The 25,643-nt window shown below is 41.0% G+C and overlaps 1 protein-coding gene across 2 annotated transcripts in view; it reads left to right on the top strand.

The window, feature by feature from the left end:
* BABAM2 (BRISC and BRCA1 A complex member 2) overlaps window positions 1-25,643 on the top strand; it is a 338,154-nt gene that overhangs the window by 105,796 nt on the left and 206,715 nt on the right. The window contains exon 6 of one of the 2 annotated variants that reach the window (XM_045844467.1): window positions 8,320-8,394. The exons of the other annotated variant lie outside the window; for it this stretch is intronic. Coding sequence (XP_045700423.1) covers window positions 8,320-8,394 — 75 coding nt within the window. The remainder of the gene's footprint in view (window positions 1-8,319; window positions 8,395-25,643) is intronic. 2 annotated transcript variants of the gene reach the window in all.

The raw sequence follows: 25,643 nt of genomic DNA, 5'->3' as shown, positions 1-25,643 counted from the left end.
GGGCATTTGGGCCTCCACTGTGACTGTTATGAATAATACTGCTGTACACGTTCACTTGCAGGTCTTTGTAACACCCCTTTTTAAAACTGTAACTGGCGTGCCCCCACCTCTACCCCACTGTGCATGTTTGGTACCTCTTTTTAACATACCATATGATTAACTTGTTATATGTTGCTGCATAAAATAATTATTCCAGAAATTAGTGGTTTAAAACAACATTTATTATCATACTTTTTGTTTGTCACTAATCTGTGTAGGTAGACTCTGCGTCAGGGTCTCTCCCAGGCTGCACTCCAGGCACTGGCCAGGGCTGCAGTCACCCCAAGACTCAACTGGAGATGAATCTGTTCTAAGCGCATTCATGTGGTTGTGGCACCACACAGTTCATTGTGGTGTGTTGAACTGAGGGTGTCAGTTCCGTGCCGGCTGCAGGCTGCCCTGGGTCCCTTGCCTCTTCACAGGGCCTTTCCCCAGGGCAGCTGACAAGATGGCAGCTGGCCTTATCAGATAGTCAGTCAGGAGATAGTCGGGAGAGCGTGAGTGTGTGAGCAAGACAGAAGTCACAGCCTTTCTACCCTCATCTCAGGAGTGACATCTCATCAGGTTTGCCCATTCCCCGGCACCCCACAAATCTTCCTCCCAAATCCCCCTGCCCAACTCTCTGGCAACTGTCAGTGCTCTGCTATGAGTCTGTTTGTTCTTTGTATGTTTATTTGTTTAGTTTTTTAGATTCCAGGTATAAGTGAAATGATACAGTATTTATATTTCTCTGACTTATTTTACTTATACCCTCTAAGTCCATCCCTGTTGTTGCAAATGGCAAGATTTTATTTTCACAGCTGAGTAATGTGCCACTGCACGTGTGCACATGCACACATGTGTGCACACATACCCAACACTTTCTCTCTGTCCGTTCATCTATCAGCAGACACCTTGGCTGCTTCCATATCATGGCTCCTCTAAATAGTGCTGCAGTGAATATAGAGGTGTATGCATTGTTTGAATTAGTGTTTTATTTTCTCTGGGTAAGCACCCAGAGGTGGAATTTCTGGATCCTTCTTTGTCTCTTGTTATAGCGTTTGTTTTAAAGTCTACTTTGTCTCTAAGTATTGTTATCTCAGCTTTTTTCAAATTTCCATTTTCATGAAATATCTTTTCTGTGTCTTTACTTTCCGTCGGCGTGTCTTTCAGTCTGAAGTGAGTCTCGTGTGGGCAGCCTGTGTAAGGGTCCTGTGCTTTTTTTAATCCATTCACAAACCCTCTGTCTTTGGAATGGAGCACTCAGTTCATTTACATTTAAAGTAATTGTTGATACGTCTGTATGTATAGCCAGTATAATTGATTTCGTACTAGCTTTATAAGTGGTTGGTTTACTACTTTTATATATGTTTACCTTTACTAGTGAGATTTTTTTTTTCTTTCATATAGTTTTTTATTCCTAGTTTTGGCCTTTTCTTTTCCACTTAAAGAATTTTCTTTAACATTTCTGGTAATGCCAGTATAGTGGTGATGGCCTTCTTTGGCTTTTGCTATCTGGGATATTCAATTCTGAATGATAACCTTCCTGGGTAGAGTATTCTTAACTCTTAGTCTTTTTCCCTTTCTTCATGATGACTGTATCACTTCCATTTCCCTCCTTATATTTGCAGTGCTGATGTAGGGCCTGAAACCCATAGTAATGAATGGATGAGTACATCTTGAGCCATAGCTTGAGCTCTGGCTCTCTATGACCCTCTCAATCCCTGAAGACAAGTTTCTTGACTATTCTAAGCGTTGGTTTTCTCATTTCTAAAATAGGTATAAATGAATTAGATCCAATGAACAGGGTTTTGGGGATAATTAAAGAGTGTATCTTAGAAAACCTTTTTGTAAGGTATGCGATGTTCTAATTAGCCTAACTTTGGCTTTCCTTTTTACATGTAGTAGATAATTATGCATTCGCCAAGGAACAACCTCCAGGCTTTGACTATTAGTTGTCAGGGTCCATTTGAAGAGTTGTTCCTACTAGGTTCTCACCCAGCTAGAATTGTAGTCGCTCTTGAGAATTTCTTAGCTTTTAGCTATCTGTGTGGTAAGAGTTGATTTCAGGTGAAAGCTTGTTTGTTGACAGGGAATAGGCTCTAAGAAAGAAAATAAAATTTCCCTTCACAGAGCAGCCTGGGTTTGGAATCCATTCTGGATAAGATGCCTACCTCGTACTTTCCAAAAGGAGGACAGACTGTGGCACGGCGGTGGTTACCAAACGGAAAGCATAGGTTTAATAAATTGCCCAGACTGAGCCTTGTTAGTTTAAGTTACTTGCCCATGTACCGTAACTTGAACAAGGAAGGAAGTATGTATTTGTCACTGATCCTAGGGAAATTACCATGAAGGCAGTTGGCAGAATGGCTGACATTTTGACAGTCATAGGTCAGATAATTTTCAACGTCTGTCCAAGAAAAGATGTGACCAAGTATTGACAGAAAAAAAATCAAATGTTTCTGTTCGCTTGGCTGCATCTAAATGTCTCATTTTCAGTTTGCAGGAACGATTGCTATGGAAGCAATCTTCGATGTTACAACAGAGCAACCATAAATTGCTTGAATAATGTTGGCACTTCAAACATAAAAACACAGGAAAAGTCATTGTCTGAGGCTCTAGAACTCAGGATTTCTCTACTTAGGTTTTGCTCCTAATGTCATGTTTATAGCTCGTATTTTACAGTAAGATATGTTTTAAATCACCCTTTACTCAGTTCTACAGAGGAAGACTAGCTTACAGGTCACAAGGAAAAGCAGAGGGAGAACTACAGACTGAACTCTCGTCTAGTTGCTAATGTTTCTAGTACTATTAGAAACAAGTGCTAAATTTTCTCTAGTCTCTCAATGGCAAAATAAAGAATGTATAGTAAGCTTGAAAGTTGGAGATCATAAAGCACTTTTTATGGTTTCTATTAGATAAAATTTTTTCAGTGTTAAGTTTCATTTATTATAAATTTGGTGGTATAGTATAAATGAGTCTATTGCCAATAAACATAAATTTATACTAGTTCTAGGATCAGCATTTTGAGAATGGATAAAGTAGGATCATCTGAGTATTTATAAAAGAATGTTGGTCTAAAATAGCTGGTAGAATAAAAATATATTGTACAAACTAAAAAAGGGCAAAAGAGCTAAAAATCAGTGCATGAACTAAAATAACTAGCAGTTCAGATGAGTCCAAGTGCTAAATATGCAATTATTTTTCTGATTACCTTATATGTACAAGAGTTCTTTCAATTTTTTTTTTAAATCCTGACCTGAGGACATGTTTCCATTGAATATTTAGAAAGAGAGGAAGGGGGTGGGAGGGGAGAGAAAGAGAGAGAGAGAAGGAGAGAGAGAGAGAGAGAGAGACAGACAGACAGACATCGGTCTGTTGCCACGAGTGTGCACCCTAACCGGGCATCGAACCTGCAACCTTTAGGTGTACAGAATACCTCTCCATTCAACTGAGCCATATGGTTAGGGCTAATTCTTTTAACTTTTAAATCCCATATTTCACTCCTTTTATTATTTCAAAATATAAGAATCATTGTGTCTAAGAAACTCAAAGTTTTTTGACATTTTAGACTGTTAGTTAGAAATGACTATTGATTTAGAGGTTGTTTGCCTCTGTAATTTGAAAATGAAAAAGAAATGAATTGATTTTGACTTATTATTGTCTCACCAACCAACCTCTTCTTATCCTTTGGTACTTTTTAAAAAACCTGTCTCTGCCTTGGCTGGCGTAGCTCAGTGGATTGAGTGCGGGCTGCGAACCAAAGTGTCGCAGGTTTGATTCCCAGCCAGGGTACATGCCTGGGTTGCAGGCCATAACCCCCAGCAACCGCATGTTTCTCTCTCTCTCTCTCTATCTCCCTCTCTTCCCTCTCTAAAAATAAATAAATAAAATCTTTAAAAAAAAACAAAAACCTTTCTCAACCTCCACAGGAATGACTTAACAAATTTTCAGCATAGAAGTAGTAGGTATTGTAGTGCTCACTGATTTATGGGTGACTGGTGCACACCCTGCAGGGGCTTGGGAATAGCTCGCGCTGTGGGGAGAGCGTTCTGGGTGACCCCCGATCAGTGTCGGTGCTTGTTTGCTCCAGTGACACTGACCTCGCTCTTTGGTGAACCTCAGGCATGTTCCTACATCATCGGCCCTTTTTACACTTGCAGCTCTTTTTGCCTGGGACGTTTTCCCACCACACTTCCCATGGGTTGCTTCCTTGCTCTTTCACTCATTCCCTCAAGTGTTACATTGTCAGATTACTCTACAAAGGAGCTAAGACGGGTGTCCAGCCTTTTGGCATCTGTGGGCCACACTGGAAGAAGATGAATTGTCTTGGGCCACACATTAAATAGCTGATGAGCAAAAAACACATTTAAGTAAATTTACAATTTTGTGTTGGGCCATGTTCACAGGCATCCTGGGCCACGTGCAGCCCTGTGGGCCATGGGTTGGACACCCTCTACCATTTAAGAGTTTTGAGCAAAGGAGGGTCATAATTTGACTAATGTGTTGAGAGTACCCTTTTGCCTGTGGTGATGGGGACTGCACTGCAGGTGAACAAGGGCCGAGGCAGTGAGGGGTGGTTGCAGTTACCATGGGTAGCATCAATTGCACCTCAGATCAGGCGCTTGTGGAGGCGGTGAGAAGTGACGTAAATTGAAGGTGAGTCTGAGGATATGAACGGAAGGCAGAGTCAACAGGATTTGCTGCCACTTTGAATGTGGGATGAGAGAAAGATTCCAGGAGTCAAGGATGATTCTGAGGCTTTTGGCCCGAGAGACTGAACGAACGGAATTGCCATTTACTGAAATGGATAAATATCCCAGGATGAGCAAGTTGGGTTTTAGTCCAGGTAGTTGGAAAAGTGAAACTTGCATCATTAGGAGGTCTGGGATGGAGATACAATATTTAGGAATCATTAGCATGTACATGGTGTATAAAGTCGTGAGCCTGGATGAGATCTAGGAGGAAACGCAGATAAAGGAGTGAGGCCTTGGGGTGAAGCCCTGGCACACTCTGGTGTCCAGAGGTTGGGGAAAACAGAGGGAGAGCCGGGGAAGTGGAGTGGAGCCAAGAGGGGGGGCCCTGGAAACCGAGTGAAGAATGTTCCAGGGAAGGAGGGTTAGCTGTGTGGAAATGCTGCTGAAAGAAGACGTAATGAGCGAGGACTGGGAAATGACATTGGGTTTGGCAGTGGGAAGTCACTGACGAGCTGTTCCGGCAGCGCGGTGGCGAGGAAAAGCTGACTGGAGAGGGTTCAACAGAGAATGATGAAAGAGGAAGCGTAGACCTCGAGTACAGCCGAATTCCTTAGAGCAGGTCATTCCGTCGAGTATGGCAGAGAAGTGAGGTGGGACCTGAAGAGGAATATGAAGTCAGGAAAGACTGTTTTTAATGACGCGTGCTTGCTGTTGGGAGTGAGCGGGTAAAGGGGAAAGAGAAGGCGACAGTTGTTGGGACGTGTATTCTTTCTTTTACGTGTATTCCTTTCTCTATAGCACTATATGCAGAACTAAAGGAAGACTTTTTGTTTTTTAATTTTTACTGACTTTATTGGGGTGACTTTGGTTAGTAAAACTCTGTAGGCTTCAAGTGCACAGTTGTGTAACACATCATCCGCATACCGCACCGTGTGCTCGGCACCCCAAGTCAGTGCTCCCTTGGTCACCGCTTGTCCCCCACTGTACGCTTTTCCACCTGCTCCCACCCGCCTTCCCCTCTGGTCATCGCCATACTGTTGTCTGTCTGCGAGGTTCTTTCTGTTTTTGTGTTTGTTTTGTCCAATCTCTTCACCCTTTTCACCCAGTCCTTCAACCCCCCCCCCCCCCCGCCCCCGACAGCTGTTGTTCTGCTCTCTGTATCTGTGGGTCTGTTCTATTCTGCTTGTTTGTGTATTTTGGTCAGATAAGGAAGACTTTTCTGTTCTTCTTCCAACATCCCCCACCAGACTCCCACTGGGCTAGATGCCCCTCTTATAAGCTCCCATTTAATTCCCTACTTTTTATGTTGCCCCTATACTTCTTTTAAAGTGAGACTCTTGTGTATACTTAAAAACAGACTCTTTGAGGTCCACGGAATCACACCTGACAGGGTATGTTAGTTCCGCAGTTCTAGGAGCACACCCTTTCAGTCATCTTGGACTATAACAGAAGGTGAGAATTTTATTAGGATCTTCAAAGACCTTCTCCTCCCACCCACCCGCCATGCGGAGTTGTCTGTGTGTCCTTGAGCGGTTCCTAACTACTCTCTCAGGTGTTGGTTTTGAGGAGCCCGCGTGTACTATTGTTGCACGCTGAGTCCAGCTGCTGGGCTCTAAGAGGGAGCCCTGTTTCTCACCACGAGCATTCCTGGTGGCGGGGTGCCTGCTGTGGCTCTGTCTGGCTTGCTGCGCTTTGGTTCTGTTCATTCAGTTCCCTCAGTCTGTCTTCTCTGTCCCAGGGTTAGGCCTGTGGTGATGAAAAAGTGCTCTGTCCTTGGCCAGAGGTTGATTTAAGTTAAAAGATGTAAGCAGTAAAGCAAACAGCAAACAACTGTGCAAATGGTGGTTATCATTGTGATCTCTGAACTCAAGGTTTATATTTCTGTTTGCATTTTCAAGGTTTTAGGTCAGAGTTTTAAAAATAAGGCCAGGACCTTGAAGCCAGTTGCCAGGGTGTTTGTGGAAAAGAATGGTGCATGTTGTGGAATCAGCTGTAAGATGTGTGTGTGTGTGTGTGCGCGCGCGCACTCGCACGCTTATGTGTGTTCATCCACTCATCCATCAAACAACCTGTAAATGCATACTGTGTGTTGAAAGATATGCTTTGGGGAGTTTAGCTACTTGTTTTTATAAGGGGAGAAGGGAGTGGTGGTATTGGGAGCTCTGTACTAGTCACACTATGAAAAGGATAGAGATCCGCTCTTTAGAGTAGTTCTAGGTGATCCCTGGAGTTCTTCGTCCGAACAGCCTGTCACAGTGAAACCCAGCATGCCAAAGTGCCACGCTGAGCTGCAGACTTGCAGTAAGAGAGGCTAGAAAGACCCAGGATCCCATGAGCTCAACACCCATTTCTGTTGCCTTTGCAAGTCTTCCCTTGGAACCTCTAGGTATCTGCATGGCCCAATTGTAAAACTCCTCCTCTAGATTATGACAAAATTTTTTAAAAATGGGATTCCTTAGCCTTTCCTATCATAAAAGTTGAGAAACTTTTTTCTTTTACATGAGTTTTCTCTTCTAAAAAATAGAAGGTGTTATATATAGCTTAAATGCTTTACTTTTTAAATTTGAATTGTATTAATTCTTACCTGAGGATATATTTATTGATTCCAGAGAGAGGGGGAGAGGGGGAGAGAGAGAATGTGTGTGTGTCTTTGTGTGTGTATGTTCGTGAGAGAGAGAGAGAGAGAAACATTGGTGTGAAAGAGAAACATTGATCAGTTGCCTCCCATACGCACCCTGACCAGGGACCAAATCTGCAACTTAGGTCTGTGCGCTGACCTGGAATCGAACCTGCTACCTTTCTGTGTACAGGACAACTCTCCAAGGAACTGAGCCACACCACCCAGCCCAGGACTTAGTTAAATGTTTTAAATTGCTGAGCCTTTGTACATTTTCAGTATGAATACTGGTTTATAGATAGAATTGCTGAAAAATATGAGTTGATGATAATGTTAACAGATTGTCAGGGAATTACATCTTATTTGGGGTATCCGCTGATGCCCTGCTTTATCTGGGTAGAAGTCTGACCTCGTGTGCACTCTCAGACAGACGGTAAAGGCCTTGATACATGTCGTGATCGCGTGGGCTCTAAATACAGGGGTGGGCAAAAGTAGGTTACAGTTGTGAGCATGCGGAACAGTTTATTCTTGTACTATTATTTATGTACCAGTTATCGTGCTATTATTTATTATTATTATTAACCTACTTTTGCCCGTCCTGTATTAGTAAACTGATCTGGATGCTTCAGTACAAACAAAAGTCAAAAGAGGCAAGTCTGTCTCTGTTGTTTGAAATGTCTAAAAAATCATACAATAAGGTATTCTTTTTCTACTTAAAAAACAAAAGGTAATACTGCTGCATTTGATTTTATTGTATTTATAATACAGATTTAAAAAATTCTAATTCGTACTTTTTAGTAGTTAATAATTTAATATTTTTTTTTACTCTCCCCTACTCTTTCATCCTTCTTTTCTCGTTCCATGTTGCTTTGCCCAAACTGAAGATGCGTGCAGTTTGAGCAGGCTGAATTTGTGGTCTTGGCTGTAATTGTCACATCACAATCTATTTCTGATTATGATCTTATTATTGTGCCTTTCTTTGTACAGACTGGTGAATTTTCAGCTCGTTTCCTTTTGAAGTTGCCGGTGGATTTCAGTAATATTCCCACATACCTTCTCAAGGTAAAAATATATAATTGTCAATGTGAGAATATAAATGAACCTTTAAGTAATTATTTAACTCTGAACATTTGTATGGTTGGTTTACCAGCTTTCATCTGGATGATGAACTCTATTGAAGTATTAACTGCATGAAAATTCATTAAGTTCCTTTGTTACCTAAAAGCTAAAATAGTAGCCCTAAAAGTAATTTTGCAATGACTTTTTTATAGGATAAAATGAGTATAAATTACACTTTGGAAAAAAACACCTTTAGTTAATAGCCTCTTCGGGATGAAAGGCTCTGTTAGAAATTGCCTAATATGCGTTGTCTTTAAGTCAGATTACATGCGAACTATGCTTTGCCAACGGGCACTTTATTTTCATTATTTATATTAGCAGTTGTTCTCAGGCACTGTCATAGTTGGCCTGTCCTGCAGATCGAGGATGGAGTTAGGCCAGTGTATTTGGCATTCTTGAAAATGTGTTGCAGGCGAGGTGTGGCTTGGGAAGGGATCTGCAGATGCTTTGAGGAGAAAAAGTGGAAGGCGTGTGACTAGGCTGTGGTTCATGGGAAACAAACTAAGTGGACCAGGGAGCAGGTTATGAACAGGAAGCCTTAGGACAGCGGCCTGGGGTCATCGTAGATGCGGATTTTGGTTGTGACCGCCCTCAGTTCCATATTTCAACCATGGTCATGTACCTTTCATCTAATGTAAGAAAAATGTCTACCTTCCTAATTTGATGTTGTTCAAAGAGTTAAAAGTATTTCTAACAGTCTAGAGAGAAGACAGAATCCTTGTACAGGTTTTCCTGCATATTGTGGTAGTCAGTAAATAATATTAGATACTAATCTCGACAATGATTGGAAGTGTGGTCTGGTGGAATATGAAGTGTAGACCATAGAAAAGATTAGAGAACACTTTTTAAAATATATTTCACTCAAGTCATTAGTAGTGGGACTCTGTGGGCAAACTGAAATTAAGGAGGAGATAATAATCTAGGCTGGAAGAGAAGTTTTTTTTTGTAAGAGAATAATGAGAGATAAAGCTGGAAAGAGGAGTTGGAAAAACCTTGAATGCTTGAAGAATGATTTCAGATTCCATTAAGCAGGTAGTCTTAACTTCTTTTTCCCTGGATTAACTTCCTATTTTATTTCCGTGGTCTCATTCCCTCCCACGCCCAATCTCTCTGTAATATTACTTCCAGAGTAGACTACTTTAATCTCCTCTTAAAACAAATAATGGTTCCTCTTGAAACAAACAATCACTTCCACAGCCTGCCTGTCCAGGCAGTGCTGTTTTATGTGTTGTTTCCCAGCCTGTGCTGTTGGTCTGAAACAGGCATCTCTCCTCCCTGTCCTGCCAGTGCTGTGGGAATTCCCGGTGCTGCCACTTTGCTCTTGCTCTCCCTCCCAGCTCTGAAGCCCCTCCTCTTTCCTCTTTTCCCGGAGAATTTACTTAATTGACCTAAGAACAAAGCGAAGTCCAAAGAAGTTCAACTTACTTGCCCAAGACCCTACGTGTTTATTTGAGGCTGTTGACAGAATATCTAGTTTTGATTATTGGCATCTGGGACTAGGGAGGAGCTAAGAGATCAAGGTGGAGGAGAAGGGGATCATGGAATTAAAGTGAGCCTTTCGAAAGAAGAAGTGTACCATCCAGCTGTGGGAAAGCTGAGGCCTGAACTTGGAAGACCTAATGGAAGAGGACTGTGTAGGTGGGAGGGCTGCAGGAGCCCAGAGTTGAGTAAGCCAGAGGCTTTAAAATGTCCATGGAGAAGGGAGTGCTCGCATGCCATCGAATGAACAAGGCTGCGCTCAAGAAAAGGCATTTGATTTGGCCAGGGCACAGGGATATTGAGACTAGAGAGAACGCTTCAGTAGAATGGCCAAATAGAGACCAGATGATTGGTTTTAATGAAGATGTGAATGAATAGGAAATTTGCTCCATGGGTATTAGACAAAATGAGTTGTGAAAATGGGATGGGATGGAAACTTAAAAATCTGAAATGATCCCGTGTAATCATTAAGAAACAACTAACGTGGTGACATACTGGCTAAAGTAATCATAGAGAAGCCTTTTTAAGAAAGTTTTAATTGATACACTTGACCATGTTCTCCCAACTGATGTTCTCTTTGAAAGCCGAAAGGAAATGTTGCTGGGGAAAACCCATTCCAAGTGGTGCTATCCTTCTTTCATCTGCTTGGGGAGAGTAGGTAACGATGTTGAGTTACAAATGCATATGACTTTGTCATTAGAGATGGAATTTTAATAAACTTGCAGTTTGAAATTTCTCATTCCTTTCACCTTTCCTTAGGAACGGGAGGGCTTTGCATCTGTGTACCCAGAAGAAGAGAATGAGGTTAACTTGTGTTCCCAGATTTTTTTTTTGGCTGAATTGTTGCATTGCCCCTAATTATTTGGGACTGTTTAAAAGTTCATTTACTTCTACATATTTACTAGGAAGGAAACTGATCATTTTCCCCAAATATTTTCTTTATTTAAAATGCAGCAAGTTTTTTAGGGTGCTGTGTGTTGAATATAGTTGTTTCTCAGCAAGCATAAGATAACAAAATATTGAAAAGTCCCCTGACCCTGATATATGAGGATAAATTCAAAGGCTGACCTCATAAAGATTTTCCTCTAAACCACAGATTACATGATGCTTCAAAATTTGAGACCGTTTAGTTGAGGGAATTTTTTGGATCCCATAAAGTCACACTTAATAAGCAGCTTTTAGAAATAAAGACTGCTTTAACTCACTCTTGTGAAATCTGGTTTTAAAGCAAAACAGTTGTCTGTTTCTTGAAAGACCATAAAGAATTCACAGAGAACCCTCATCTTATCTTAAAGGGAATAGCTTGTGTCTAACCAAATAGGAGTGGGCATACTTTTATACAAGGAGGTATGTGTACCTGGAAGAAAGTGCCATAAAAGTAGGGTACTCTTTATTCCAGACTTATCATGGCTCAATTTGAGCCAAAATTTGCATTCGAGACTTACTCACAAAGAAAGTAGTGAGATGGTCTAAAAACTTACTCTGCAGGGAACTCCCCTTTCTTCTTTCATGAAGTAAGGGACCCATGACTGCTCTCAGTGTATTGTTCTTGTCCTGCCTCCTTTCTCTAGAGACAGAAGCAGAACTTAGAGAAAAATGCACTCCAAGTAGAGGCCCCCAGACGCCTTCTCTAAAGGGCAAGATAGTAAAATTTTAGGCTTGCAGGCCAGATGGTCTCTATCACTGCTCAGCTCTGCTGTTGAGCATGTAAGCAGCTACAGACAATATGTAAATGTGTGCATGTGGCTGGGTTCCAATAAAACTTTATTTTCAAAAACAGGTATAGGGCTAGATTTGGCCTGTGGGCACTTGTGTGCCCATCCCTTTTCTAGATTATGGAGGGGCATATTTCTTCACAAGTGCACCTAGGGTAGCACAGGAAGATAAGTAAACAGGTTTGGTTTAAGAAGTGGGAGTGGATTTTAATACTATGCTCTCTCAGCTGATATTTTACTAGCACCTTCAACTTGAGTGAATTCCTCCTCCCTCTTTTCCTTCCTCCTTTTTTCCTTTCCTTCCTGTTTTCTCCCTTTTTTTTTCTACCTTCTTTCTCACTTTAAAATAATTTGTTGGTAACATATAATTTACTAAGTTCTCTCCCAAGTCTTAGTTTCTTTGTTTCCCTAACTGTCAAAATGTTGTCAGGCTGGCCCTTGCTGGTGTGGCTTATTTGGTTGTGGCATGGACCCGTAACCCAAAGGTTGTGGGTTTGATTCCTGGTCAGAGCACATGCCTGGGTGTGGGTTCAATCTCCAGTCCAGGCACATACAATCCCCAGTCTGGGTGTGCATGGGAGGCAACTGATCGATGTTTCTCTCTCACATTGATGCATCTGTCTTTTCCTTCCGCTCTAAAAAAAACAATGAAAAAGTGTCCTCAGGTGAGGACACTTAAAAAAAGAAAAGTCAGGCTGTATTACACACCACATCAGATTGTTTTAAGAATATTAATAAGATAATGAATATGATGGTACTTCTGAACTTCAAGTAGATGCCAAAGAGAAATGGTTTTGATTGTATATTTCAGAGTATTGAATTTATTGTGGACTAGGAAGAAAGAATTTCATTGAAATTTAGGTAGAGTTACATTTACACTACTCTTTTCCTCTCTGTTGATTTCCTCTATCTACAATTCAAAACAAGAACTTTTATTTGCACCAAATTTCTAGATATAGTTTCTGTTAATTCTGACAATAATATAATTTCTACTAAAAACCAACAGTCACAGATAGCTTCAGTGAGTTTTCTTTTTTTATGGTGTGTGTTTTTGTTTTCTAGATTAGAGTTTTAGGATATAGCTGTATCTTAGATGATTATCAGTTCACCTGTTTTGCTGCCCTGTCCTCTCATATATAGTGATAGTCTTGTAAGTACAGTCTGTTCTGCTACAGAGCATGCTTTAGTAACATAACTTAGTTCATACATGATTGGTAAATACTGGAAGCAAGTCAGTATAATGTGAAAGTTGCCATGGTTTGTAGTTGATTTTTTCTAGCACACTAATATTTACTATTATTATTTTTCTAGTAATTATAAAATATTATTTTTATAATTTTTAATAAATTATGACCCGAGGATATTTTTTCATTGCTTTTTAGACAGAGAGGAAGGGAGAAAGGGAGAGAGAGAAACATTGATATGAGAGAGAAGCTTTGATTCGTTGCCTATCATAAGTGCCCCTAGCGGGAATCAAACCCTCAACCTAGGTATGTGCCCTGAACGGGGATCGAACTCACAACCTTTTGATTACAGGATGACACTCCAGCCAACTGAACCCCACTGGCCAGGTCATAGTACATTAATATTTTGACCACTAAGTAATAGCAGCTAAATGCAGATGAGCAAGCAAGCCAAGGAGGTATATCATAATTGCACTCTATGTCCATTCATGCCATATCCTTCCACTTGGCTCAGTTTGATACTTTCTGTATTTATTTAGTGCGTGGTTTCCTCTATCTTTGTAGAAGAAATAACACAAGACAGTGAGCCAGAACTAGCTGTATCCTCTGCATCATTACATTTTGTCCAAAACCTGCTTCTTCACTGTACTTCTAATGATGGTGTCTCTCTACTCTTTTCCATAATGCAGCAGTTTCAATCTTTTTTAATTTTTTTTTTTTTACAATAGCTTTGTTACCAAACAGCAGTTGGGCCCTGCTGCCTGCCACCACCCTCTAAGGCAAAATTCTAGAGGCAAAATTTTGGTGGTGATAAAGGAAAGGAGTCTTTATTCTAATCTTCACAATTTTGGAATAACAGCTTTCCATATGCAGTAATCACTTAAGCCTATTCATTAAGGCTAAACTGTTTAACACGTGGGTTCTCCTGTCATTTCCCCTCTTTTAATTATCTTATTTCCATAGGGTTAGTTTACAAGCTAGAACAACATAAGATACAAAAGCTACACAATTTTGGAAGAGTGGCAGGCTTCTGTCTCAAAGCTCGTTCTCTCTGGAGCACCGGGAGAAGAGTATAACCCTGCGGCCCTCAGCCAGGCCAGCCCAATCCGAGGCTGCACCTGAGTTCCTTCCCATCCAAAATACCATCCATGGGAAAACCCAGGCAGCTGCAGCATGATCATCCAGGCATCCTTGAGAAAAACCAGAGCTAGCCCCATCGGAGAGCCCCAGTGCCCTCCTTTGATCTTCAGATCTTCTTGCCCATAATTCCATGTGCTCTGGAGGCATTCAGCTTCTCAGCCAATCACGTCCTAGGCTGTTTACCATTGTCTTGAGCAATCTCCCCCTTCAGCTCCTTCCTACTCCTACCCAGTGATCTGATCAGATCTATCAGCTCTATTGAGATGTAATTCACAAATTGAATACCAAGCAATTCACACATTTAAGATGTGCAGTGCAGTGGTTTTAGTGAATTCACAGAACTTCAGCCATAGCAGTTTCAATCTTACCTTTACCTTTTAAAGAGCCCAATATTTACTATAGTAATTCTTTATTTATTAGAGATATGGCATGTTATTTTAAGTATGCTAGTGTTTTTATTGTAATTACTTCGGTTTTTTGTCGATGCTGTAGTTACAGAGTTGTACAGCAACTGTAAGGTAAGGTCTGGCCTTCCCGTATTTTTCTCATTAGCCTCTTATTCTTAATGTATAATTTACTAGAATGCATTTTTAAAGGAATGTATATATCATATTGTAGCAGAAACACTTGCATTTTAAAATGACTACAAAATCTCTTTTATCGCTCAGGCATCCTTAGTGCCTTATGCTGTCAATATATGTGCGAGTTGTGAGGTTGCGAGTTGTGAGGTCCTTCTGTATCCTCACACTTCTCTTCAGGACGCAGTCTGTGTGTCTCTCACACTGTGGCGCCAGAGCAAGCACAGACCTCAGAAAGGGCCGGTCAGGTTTGTGCTCATTAGAGCGCTGGACCCCGTTGTTGATTAGTGCTTATTGTCGAGCTCGTAGAGAACCAACTCCCTTGTCTTACCAATCCTGTTTTGTGCAGCTGGTCTTTTACACCAGCACAGACTAATCCCATCATGCTGTCTTTGTGGATTTGTCCCCTTTTCCAGCCTGTTTATGGGAGGGGTTTTGACACCTGCAATCCACGAAGGGGAGTACACATTAGAACCGAGTAGTACTGTAGGGGCTGGGTGGGGGAAGAGGACAGGAATTATAGGATGTGATCATTGTAGGTGACCATTTTTAAAAATAAAATCTGTAGCTACTTTTCTCTGTGGTAACACTCTCTCTGTCCACGTAATAAAGGCACCAGCTGGCACCTAACAGGTAGTGCCAGTCTCTCTCTGTCATCTGTTATCATTAAACCATTTTCATCAGCCAGTCCTACAACTCAGAAGTAGAATGCGGTTGGGAGCATGACTTTACAACAATAGTAGTGCAGGTCGGAATTTACGTAGAACTACAGAGTTCTTTAGTGGGTTGAGAGATTATTTCTGGTTGGGAAAGATCTTTATAAGAGAGGTGACATTTAGGATAGGCTCTGAAAAGTGGTCAGTATTGATAGAGAGAGGCTAGAGAGAATGAATGAGCAGGGTTTCAGGTGGCAAAATGGCACACTTGGAGAACGGTCCAGTTTGGCTAAGTCATTGAATGGAGTACGAAGTAGTGAGAGATAAGAAAGGGAAATGCATTTTAAAGATACTGAATACAATGATATAGGTAGAGCCTTAGTGATTGTTTAGAATAGTACTAATGATTGGAACTGTATTTAAGAAGAGAAACCTGCCAGGAAATAATAGACAAAATGATTGGGGAGGAGGAGGAGGAGGGAAATTAGGCTGATAGTCAGGGATCAAGGGAGGTGAAGCTGACCCGTGCTTCAGAGCCTGTTGAGGTTTTCACACAGGTAGCTGTGGAACTTGCTCACCTAGCCCGGGGATCAACCTGGGAAAATGAGGGCAAGGGAAGGGTGCGGTAAGAACCTTCTAGTCAGTGGTAGCCAAAGTGTATCTTTTGGTTCATGATGAGATAAATAGAAAATTGAGAATTTTTAGAACATTTACAGCAGTTTGATAGAATAATCTTATGTTTGCTCAATAATGATAAAAACATTGAGTTTGTATTATGGTGCTTTAAATTTTTCTTCTTCTAATAACTTCCTTTTAATGTATTTTATGAAGTCATCAATCTGTGAAGAATTAGGAGAAAACAAAGCAAACCAGACACTAACTGTGCCTGCACTGTGGACGGTTTGAGATTCCCTGCTCTAGCCCACACTCGGTCCCCTGCGGCCCCTGGCTGCCGTTGCTTCCCCTGTCCTGGTACTCAACGGTCTTCTCAGTGTCCTGGGGGTTTTCCAGATACGTTCTTTCTGCTGAGCTGGGTTTCGTATCCACTGTTACTCAAGGTCCCCCCCTCCCCTTTTTCTTTATAAATGCCTCCCTAGGATTTGGAGTAGGAGAAGGAATCTGCAGCTCTTGATTAGAGTAGTGTTTAAATCAGAGCTGAAAGAGAAGGAGATTTTCTTTTAAAATAATTTTTAACATTTTACTGGTATTTTGATCTAGTTTCATGATAAAATGACGTCACAAAAATACCCACCATCTTCCTGCCATTTTCCTACAGACCCGTTTTCCTTCTTGAACCCCTTCGGTGCAGCCCTGTTTTCGCATGGTGCCCGCACTGTCGCAGCAGGTGATACCCAGAAACAAGGTGGGCGTCGCGCTTGTGTTCCAGGTTGCTTACACAAGGGTTTGGCTCTCAGGAAGCGGGACGAGATGGTGATTTAGTTTATCAAACTTGGTGCTAACTCTAGAACGTAGTCTATAATGCCATGAGTGTCTCTTCAGTATGTGGGTATTCACGAAAATGCTCCTTAGCATAAAATCCGGGGATATTGATGATGACGGTATTCTTAATCTCTGTTCCACAGACCAGCACTTGACAGAGTGTGGTCCTGGGACTCCTGCTATCCCCAAGACCTATTCAGAGAGAAAAGAAGTACTATTTTCAAAAGAAGGTTAAAATTTTATTTACTTCATGAGTGAATAGTGGACTTTTCCATAGGCTACATGGTATGTTAGCATGTTATCATTACTTTGATGGCCAAATGGTGTGTTTGCTTGTGTGTTCTTATATTTTTAAAATTTCTCAGTTTTTACCAAAGAATATTCAGGAAGAAACAGATAACTTGAATAGCTTTATGTCTATCATAGTTAAATAGTTAAATACTTTTCTACAAAGAAAACTCCAGGCACAGATGACTTCACTGGTAAGTTTTGCCAGTCATTTAAGGCAGAAATAACACACAGATTGTACATGTATTCCTTGAAAAATTGAAGAGGAGAGAATACTTTCTATAATTCTATGAGGATAGCATTACCTGATAATAACAAGCAGACAAGGACATAATAGAGATGTAAAAGTCAAAACAAAATTTTAAGATTCACTACAATAATATATAGAAAGGATGACTGTATCCAAGTGGGGTTTATCCCAGGCCTGTAAGGTAGGCTGAAAATTAAATCAACAGTGTAATTCATCATTTTAACAAACTAATAAAGACCATTTGATCATTTTAATAGACACAGAAAAAATTTTGACAGAACTGAACATATTTCCCTGATAAAACATTCTCAGCATTCTAGGAACAGAAAGGGCCTTCTTCAACCTGATAAAGTGCATTTGAGGAAGTCCTACAAGTAATACTGCACTTACTCAATGATGAAAGACCAGACATGGTCTCCTGAGGTTAGAAGCAAAGCAAACCCGTTTACTCTCACCAAATCTGCTTACTCCTGGAGGTTCTAGCCAGTGCAGTAAGGTGAGAAAAAAGAATAAAAGATACTCGCAGTAGAAAGGAAGAAGCAAAACTGTCTTTATTCATTAATGATATGATTATTTTTATAGAATAGCCTAAGGAATCTACAAGAAAGCTTCCAGAACTAATAAGTGAATTTTGTAATGTTACAGAATACAAGATCAATATATAAAAACCAATTGAATTTCTATGTATACCAACTATAGATCATCTAAAATTGAAATTTTAAAAATATAATTTATAATAGCATCAAAATATGAAATATTTAGAGACAAATCTAATAAATTGCTTTTTAAAAATCAGTCCTACTCATAAACTGCCAGCATCCAGCGTTCAGCAAAGTATCCTCGGGCCGAGGCCAGGCGGTGCGGCTGCTGGGGTGCTGTCCTGCACGCCAGAGAGTTGCAGGTTCAGCCCTTGGTTCAGCAGGGCACGTGGGGGAGAAAACTGCTCCATGTTTCTCTCTCTCTCCTCCCTTTCACTCACCCACCCCATCCCTCCTTCCCACCCTCCCTCCCTTCCTTTCTCTAAAATCAATAAACATCCTTAGGTAAGGATTAAAAAAAAAAAACTTTATTGGTTTGGGTCCATTTGGTGAATACTCAGTAATTGAAACCCGAAGTGCTTGTCCCTTTGGGTTTCTGTTAGGACTCACAGCCACCTTTTTATTCAAAGAGTGTGCCATTGTGTGTCACAGCTAGCTTTGGAGAAGGATTCTGGTCGGCATCTTGCCATTGATAGAGAGGGCAGTGCTACATGTGTTTATGTTTAATCCTCACACCCGCCCTGGGGGCGGGTAAGGGGGCGCAGTGAGTACCTGTTGTTTCTGTCTGCCCGGCATCTCTCTCCCCGTGTTCCGTGTATCCTGTGTCCACCTCCCTTTCCCTCTGCCATCCCTGTGATTCTGGTAGGCTGTACATTACAGTCCCTCTTCCGCCTGGGAGGGCTTAGTGCAAGGGCTGTATATACCATCCAAGCTGGCCCAGGCAGAGTGTTTCCTGGAGCTTTTGAAAATTAAAGTAGGAAGAGAAAAACTTTTTCTTTGCTGTGGTGTTTATAAGCCGGCACAAACTGAGCCCAGGACTACAGGTCACCGTGTTCCTCTCCATGTAGTGAAAGCCTCTGGATCAGCACCGCCCAGTAGAAATACAATGCAAGCCAGAAATGCCAGCCACATACGTAATTTCTACTAGCCACATTAAGACAGCTACGAAGAAACAGGTGAAATTAGTTTCAATAATATGTTTTACTTAACACATTAGATACGTTATTTCATTATATAATAAAATTTAGAATTATTAATGAGCTATTTTATATATATATATTTTGTACAAAGTCTTTGAGATCTGTTGTATGTTTTATTCTTTACCACTTCTCAATTCGGACTAGCCATATTCCAAATGCTCAATGGCCACTTTTCGTTAATGGCTACCATTTTTGACAGTGCAGCTCTGTACTGTGGGAGTGAAGGAGTAAAGATGAGAGGTAGAGATTTGAAGAGAAAGTCAGTGGTGAGATCTTTGGGTTCTGTTCTTCAAGTTGGAGGAGCTGTCTTGACTTTGGAGTCTTTGAGCCTCTCCCATTGTTTTCTAAAAAATAATATTTTTTGCTGAAGTTGAGTAGTATGATTTAGGTTTCTGTCATTTATAATCAGAAAAGTCTTGACTCATACAGGCTGGCATTATTAGCTCTATTTCTTCTGGGTTACCCAGGGTTATCTTAACTGTGTATGCTGAGCACAGGTCTGCGTCGTGCCTCAAAAGCCCGTGCTCTCCCCACCACAAGAGAGTGCCCAGTGGTGCTCCCTGTAGAGCAGGCCCCTTTCCCTGCATGAAGGGATGGGACTTCATTCTCGCACATTCAGCGCCCTACGTAGTTCTTTCTAGACTCGGATATGATGTGATTATGAAAATACTTACTGGGTCGGCCAAAAAGTTGACTTGTTTTTTTCTGTATATGCTGACTGTAGTTGGCTGTAGGAGCACTCAGTTGTCTTTAACTTCATTTTAAATAATTTTGTGAGATTGTATTGTGACAGCTGTCGTATCAGCATGCACTTAAAAAAACTTATCAAAATAGGTGAATTTTTGTGTGCCATTTTAATATTGAAGATGGGAGAAAAGATGTGACATTTTGATTATGCTTTATTATTTCAAGAAAGGTAAAAATGCAAGTGAAATGCAAAAATAGATTTGTGCAGTGTATGGAGAAGGTGCTGTGACTGATCGAACCTGTCAGGAGTGGTTTTCGAAGGTCTATGCTGGAGATTTCTCACTGGACAGTGTTGGGTAGACCAGTTGAAGTTGATAGCGACCAAACTGAGACATTGACTGAGAACAATCAACATTATACCACACAGGAGATAGCTGACATATTCAAAATATCCAAATCAAATAAAGTTATTGGTGAAAATGAAAAAATGTGTCTTTTATTTTATGGAAAGACCAAACAGACTTTTTCGCTAGCTCAATATTTTTTTGACAGGAACTTTCTGGTGGGAATGCACAGTAGTCCTGTTAACACATATCACCTCCACCCCTTGCTAAAAAGTGACTTCAACAAGTCGCTTGGCAGTGAATGGAACCAGCTTCAGTCCTTTGGTCACATACATGCCGCCTTGTAGACTGGTGTAGTAATCCAGCCTTGTTTCATTTGAAATACTGTAGCCAGTCCAGGAAACTTGATTAGCACCTCTAAACAATTACATCATTAAAGAGCAAGACTTATGGGCTCTGTTAAGGCTATGTGAGATCTGTTTTCCATGCTGAATAAAGTTAAGCAAGTTCTCATAATTTTAGAGTGATTCAGCTTTTTCTAGTTGTTACAACTAATGTTACAAAATCTTGAACATCAACTTGAGGCTCTTCTTTTTAAAAAATATATCTTATTGAGTGTGCTATTAGTTGTCCCAATTTTACCCCTTTGTCCGCCTCTACCTGGCACCCACATTCCCTTCAGCAGTCCCCCCTTAGTTCATGTCCATGGGTCATACATGTAAGTTCTTTGGCTACTCCCTTACCTATACTGTTCTTAACATGCCCCTGTCTATTTTGTACCTACCAATTGGTGCCTCTTACTCCCTGCACCTCTCCCCGTCATTTTCCCCCTTCCCCCTCCCAACCGATACCCCTCCAAGTGATCTCCATATCTAGGATTCTGTTCCTGTTCTGCTTGTTTGCATAGTTTGTTATTTGGATTCAGTTATCAATGATTGTGAATTTATTGCCATTTTGACATTCATTGTTTTGATCTTCTTTTTCTTATATAATTCCCTTTAGCATTTCATATAATAATGGCTTGGTGATGATGAACTCCCTTAGTTTTACCTTATCTACAAAGCACTTTATCTTCCCTTCCATTCTAAGTGATAGCTTTGCTGGATAGAGTAGTCTAGGTTGTAGGTCTTTGCTTTTCATCACTTTGAATACTTCTTGTCAGTCCTTTCTAGCCTGCAAGGTTTCTTTTGAAAAATCAGCTGACAGTCTGTGGGAACACCTTTGTAGGTAACTGTCTACTTTTCTCTTACTGCTTTTAAGATTCTCTCTTTATCTTTAACCTTTAGCATTTTAATTATGATGTGTCTTGGTGTGGTTCCCTTTGGGTCCAACTTGTTTGGGACTGTCTGTGCTTCCTGGACTTGTATATCTATTTCCTTTACCAAGTTAGGGAAGTTTCTTTGATTATTTTTTCAAATAAGTTTTCAATTTCTTGCTCTTTGTCTTCTTCTGGCACTCCTAAGCCTCCCCTTATTATTATTTTTTTAATTCTTTTTTGTTCCTGCTGTTCTAATTGAATGCTTTTTCCTTCCTTGTGTTCCAAATCATTGTTTTGATTCTTGGCTTCATCCTCTCTACTGTTGGTTCCCTGTAGATTTTTCTTTATTTCTCTTAATGCAACCTTTACTTCTGCCTGGGTCTTTTTTGTGCTGTTGGAATACCCAATGAGTTCATGGAGCATCCTGATAACCAGTGTTATGAACTGTGTGTCTGATAGGTTGCTTATCTCTATTTCACTTAGTTCTTTTTCTGGAGTTTTTTTCTGTTCTTTCATTTGGGCCATATTTCTTTCTCTCCTCATTTTGGCAGCCTCCCTGTGTTTGTTTTTATGTGCTTTAACTCCCTGTCTTCGTAGTATGGACTATTGTAGAAAGTGCACCTGTTAAGTTGCATGGGGTGGAGTCTTAGGTTATCGCTAGGGCGGTGCAACCCATGTCACACCTCTGTTGCTCTGTGTCAGGGAGGGCTCACAGAGGGGACATTTACACTGCCTGGCCTCTGGAGTTTTGCTCAGGAAGAAGCTATCTCCTGGTATTCGTACTTCACTTTCTCCCCATATGTAACTGGTACCCTTCCAGCTGTTGCCCTGGTGCTGAATCCCTGAGGGGGTGGGTCTGTGTGAGTCTTAAGTCTGTGGCAGGTCCTTTAAGAGTCGTTTCTTCCACCGCCCAGCCCCTGCTGGTTTTCACAGCAGAAGTTATGGGGATTTATCTTCTGGTGCTGGACCGGGGCTGGGATCCCTCACTCCCAGGGTATCCCTCCTGATTTTTATCCATCACATGTGGATGTGGGTCTGCCGGTTCTGGTCCCTGTGCCTCCTCATGCCACTCCGCATCTCGGCTCCTCTCCTCCTCTCCACACCTCTCAGTGCCTCCCTGCACTTCTCCACATCTCCACCCCTCCTACCTGTCTGGATGAATGGGGCTTCTGTACATCCTTGGTTGTCGGGCTTCCACACAGCTTATTTTCTGACACTCTGGGTGATACTTGTTTCGTAGTCTAGTTGTATTTTTTGCTATAGTTGTGCTTGGAGTCGAGGCACGTTTACCTACGCCTCCATCTTGACTGGAAGCCCCCTGAGGCTATTCTTTTCCGTTCTTCAGAATTAGCCTTCTAAAGGTTCAGTTGATAGTTAATCAATTTTAATGAATTTATAAACCTGTATGTTGAGAATTAGTGTGAATAAAACTGAGGATTTATGGTAGGATACCCAGATAATACTAATTGCAGTAAAACATTTGTTCTTGATGGCACATAGCTGAAAGTTCAACTTAATTTATTTGCCTCTTCAGCACACTCTCCAGTCTGGAAGTGAAGTGATATACTGGGAGCAGTACAAATAGGAGGGGAGGGCTGATGTTTATGAGTTTTAAGCTCCTATGGAGGATTTAGTCTAATTCAGCTTTGTACTGTCCTATATTCTAGCACAGTGCCCTGAAGACAATGTTCAGGAAGAATTTGCTTTTAAAGAAAAAAAAATATGTCCGTGTATATAGTATGTATAAAGTGGTTTAATGATAATGTAGATGAGTTCTTATATTATTTAAGTGAACTCTGTTTTTCTACTGATTTTTTTTAACAAGAAACATGATTTATAATTATAGCAATTAAAATCTTAAATCTAAGGAAAACATAAAAGGAGATATAATTCTAGAACCCATTCTATTTTTATTCAGTACATATATTTTACTTGGTATGATGAGACCAGCCTAATAAAGAATAGAAACAGACTCTTGATTATGTAATAGCCTGCAATTATTTTTATGGCTATTGCATTCCAATTTTCTTATGCAATGTTTACAAGGTACGAGTGTAGCAAGGACACAGAATACAAGTTCTGACAATCTGGACTGTAGATCGGAACCGAGTCACGCAGGGGAGCGTTTGTGAACTGGCCTGACCGATGCGGACAGCCTTCGTTAAGAATATGTAAATACTAAGTTTACAACTTTATGGTAGACTCGGGGTTTTAAATCCTAAAATTTAAGTATCTCCCACCCAGTGATTAATTCTTCTAAGACATTTTGATACTGGTTTAATTCTGAAGGTGGGGAAAAACTCATACATTACATTTTGAAAAAAATACCAAAATGTTTTAAATATTGTGTGAGTGTGATGAGAACTTCAGCAGATTATGGCTACAAAAGACTGTGATTCAGCCTGAAAACAGAACCTATGGAAAGTCGTCAGCTGTGCAGAGTGAGCTCTTCCCGATGACAGATCTGAGAGAGCCTGCCAGTGAGGCAGAGGCTGCTGGAAGAAAAAGAATCCCGTTGACTCTCAACATATGGCCCCACCACTGACAAATCTTGCAGTTTAGTGAATAACAACCTCCAAACTGGGTTAGACCTCCCTCCCCCCATAGGGAGAATGCGTGAATTTCAGTAATTTTACTGTGATTTTTTTCACTTTTATTTCAGAGCATGTTTTTAATAGAGTGTGTGTGTGTCTGTATGAGAGTGGTGAAGGGCTACATGTTAATTATATTTTCACCTCTCATGGTAACGGACACCCCTAGCAAACTGAAAATGAAGACAGACAGGTATCCATGTACATGTGCATGTGAGTGAGAAAATTTCCATCATCATCTGTCTTCCTTATTATCGGTTCCCTCAGTTACACACTCCCTGTATTTGTTCTCTTCCTCTCTCATCTCTCCAGGGACCCTTCTTCACCCCTTTCTTTACTTGAGACTTTCAACTACTGAAAAAGAAAGGGGCCACTAGAGATTCTGTGGTTTAATTTCTTGGTATTAGATGGTGCACGTTGTGTGATTGTTCTCTCCTGTGTTCGCTTTCACTGTCATTTAGTAAATGCTGACTACCCACTATGTGCCCACCACTGTGCTGGTTTACAGGCTGAGTCCTGTATGTGGTGTTTCCAGAACGCGTGTGTTTGGAGTGCTCCGTGTGTTCAGAATATAATGGTCAGAGAGTTACAGCAAGTGCAGCTGTAGGCCAGGTCTACTTCTAATGTTCCCCTCCTTGGAATGATTCAATAGGCATTACCTCTAGAGAAGTCTTAGTTTCTCCTGAATTCCATTAAGGTTGCCCACCGCAGGAGTTGGCCTGCTGACTTAGTGTGGGAGTGGCCCAACAGGAAGGTTAACTGACAACTAACTGCAAAACCGTGTGTAAGTGCAAACACAAAAATGCCAGTGTTCCACTCTGCTGCTTACTTAGTAGTGTGACTTGGTTTCTTCATCTGAAAAAATTAAATAGTAAGAATATAACTACCTACTTGTGAGAGTGGTTGTGAAGATTAAATGAGTTAATGCATTTAACTGGTTAGTTCAGAACATTATGTTGATGTTATCCGTTATCATTCCTATTACTATGACTGTTACAAAAATTCTTCAAATAGCGGGGCAAATATTTACTAATTGCTGATTTACAAAACACGTCCAGGCCTAAATGTTGCATGTGTCAAGTGGAAAAACTGAAACACACTAATATGGAGTCTGATGTCCTCACAAGCTGTGGAACATTCTTCCTGAGGGATATTGGGCCAGAGCAAGTTCTGCAGACGCTCGAAGAGGCAGCACGGTGACAGGCCGTGACTGGTTAGGAGGTGGAGGGTTTCCAGAGGCCGGCAGGGCTCCCTTTCCAGAGCGGGGTGGACTAGCTGAAGCGGAGCCGGAGGACTGGGATGGTGACTGTGAGGTTTCCCTGACAGGCGCCGCCGACTCGGGTTTAGGTGCGCAGGGCAGGCCTGAGCCACTGGGGCGGCCTCTGTTTCATGGGCCCTGAAATATGAACTAACTTTATTGCATGGAATTAATTTAAAAGAGTTAGACCTACTTTAAGGTACAGCTTCAAATAGCTTTCTGTAGCCTAACTACAATCGAGTTACTTTTTCTTTATTTCCTTAAGAAAATCTTGTAATTAGCACGAAAGCGTTCTAGTGTTTTTCTCACTTGCAGTGGTGCTATGTAAACTCTCCCTTTTGTTAGCTAACCTGACAAGTTTTTCCTTTTTTAAAAAAAATGTGTTCAAATGCTCTACGCCTGTCTCTTTTTCTGTGGAGGGAAGCTACTTTGTCATCTCCCTCCTTGGTTTTTACAAGGTGGGAGTAACATACCTTGGTTTTCTTCAGAAATCCTCAGGATAGTAGTTTACTTTTGATCAGTAAGAAAAGAAAATGAAATCATTGGATTACACAGGGAGCATCATCCTGACTGACCCACATCCAGT

Source organism: Phyllostomus hastatus, unplaced genomic scaffold (genome assembly GCF_019186645.2).
Source record: "Phyllostomus hastatus isolate PE091 unplaced genomic scaffold, TTU_PhHast_1.1 phas_contig_402, whole genome shotgun sequence".
NCBI classification, from domain to species: Eukaryota; Metazoa; Chordata; class Mammalia; order Chiroptera; family Phyllostomidae; genus Phyllostomus; species Phyllostomus hastatus.
This window is presented reverse-complemented; position numbering and strand designations above follow the sequence as displayed.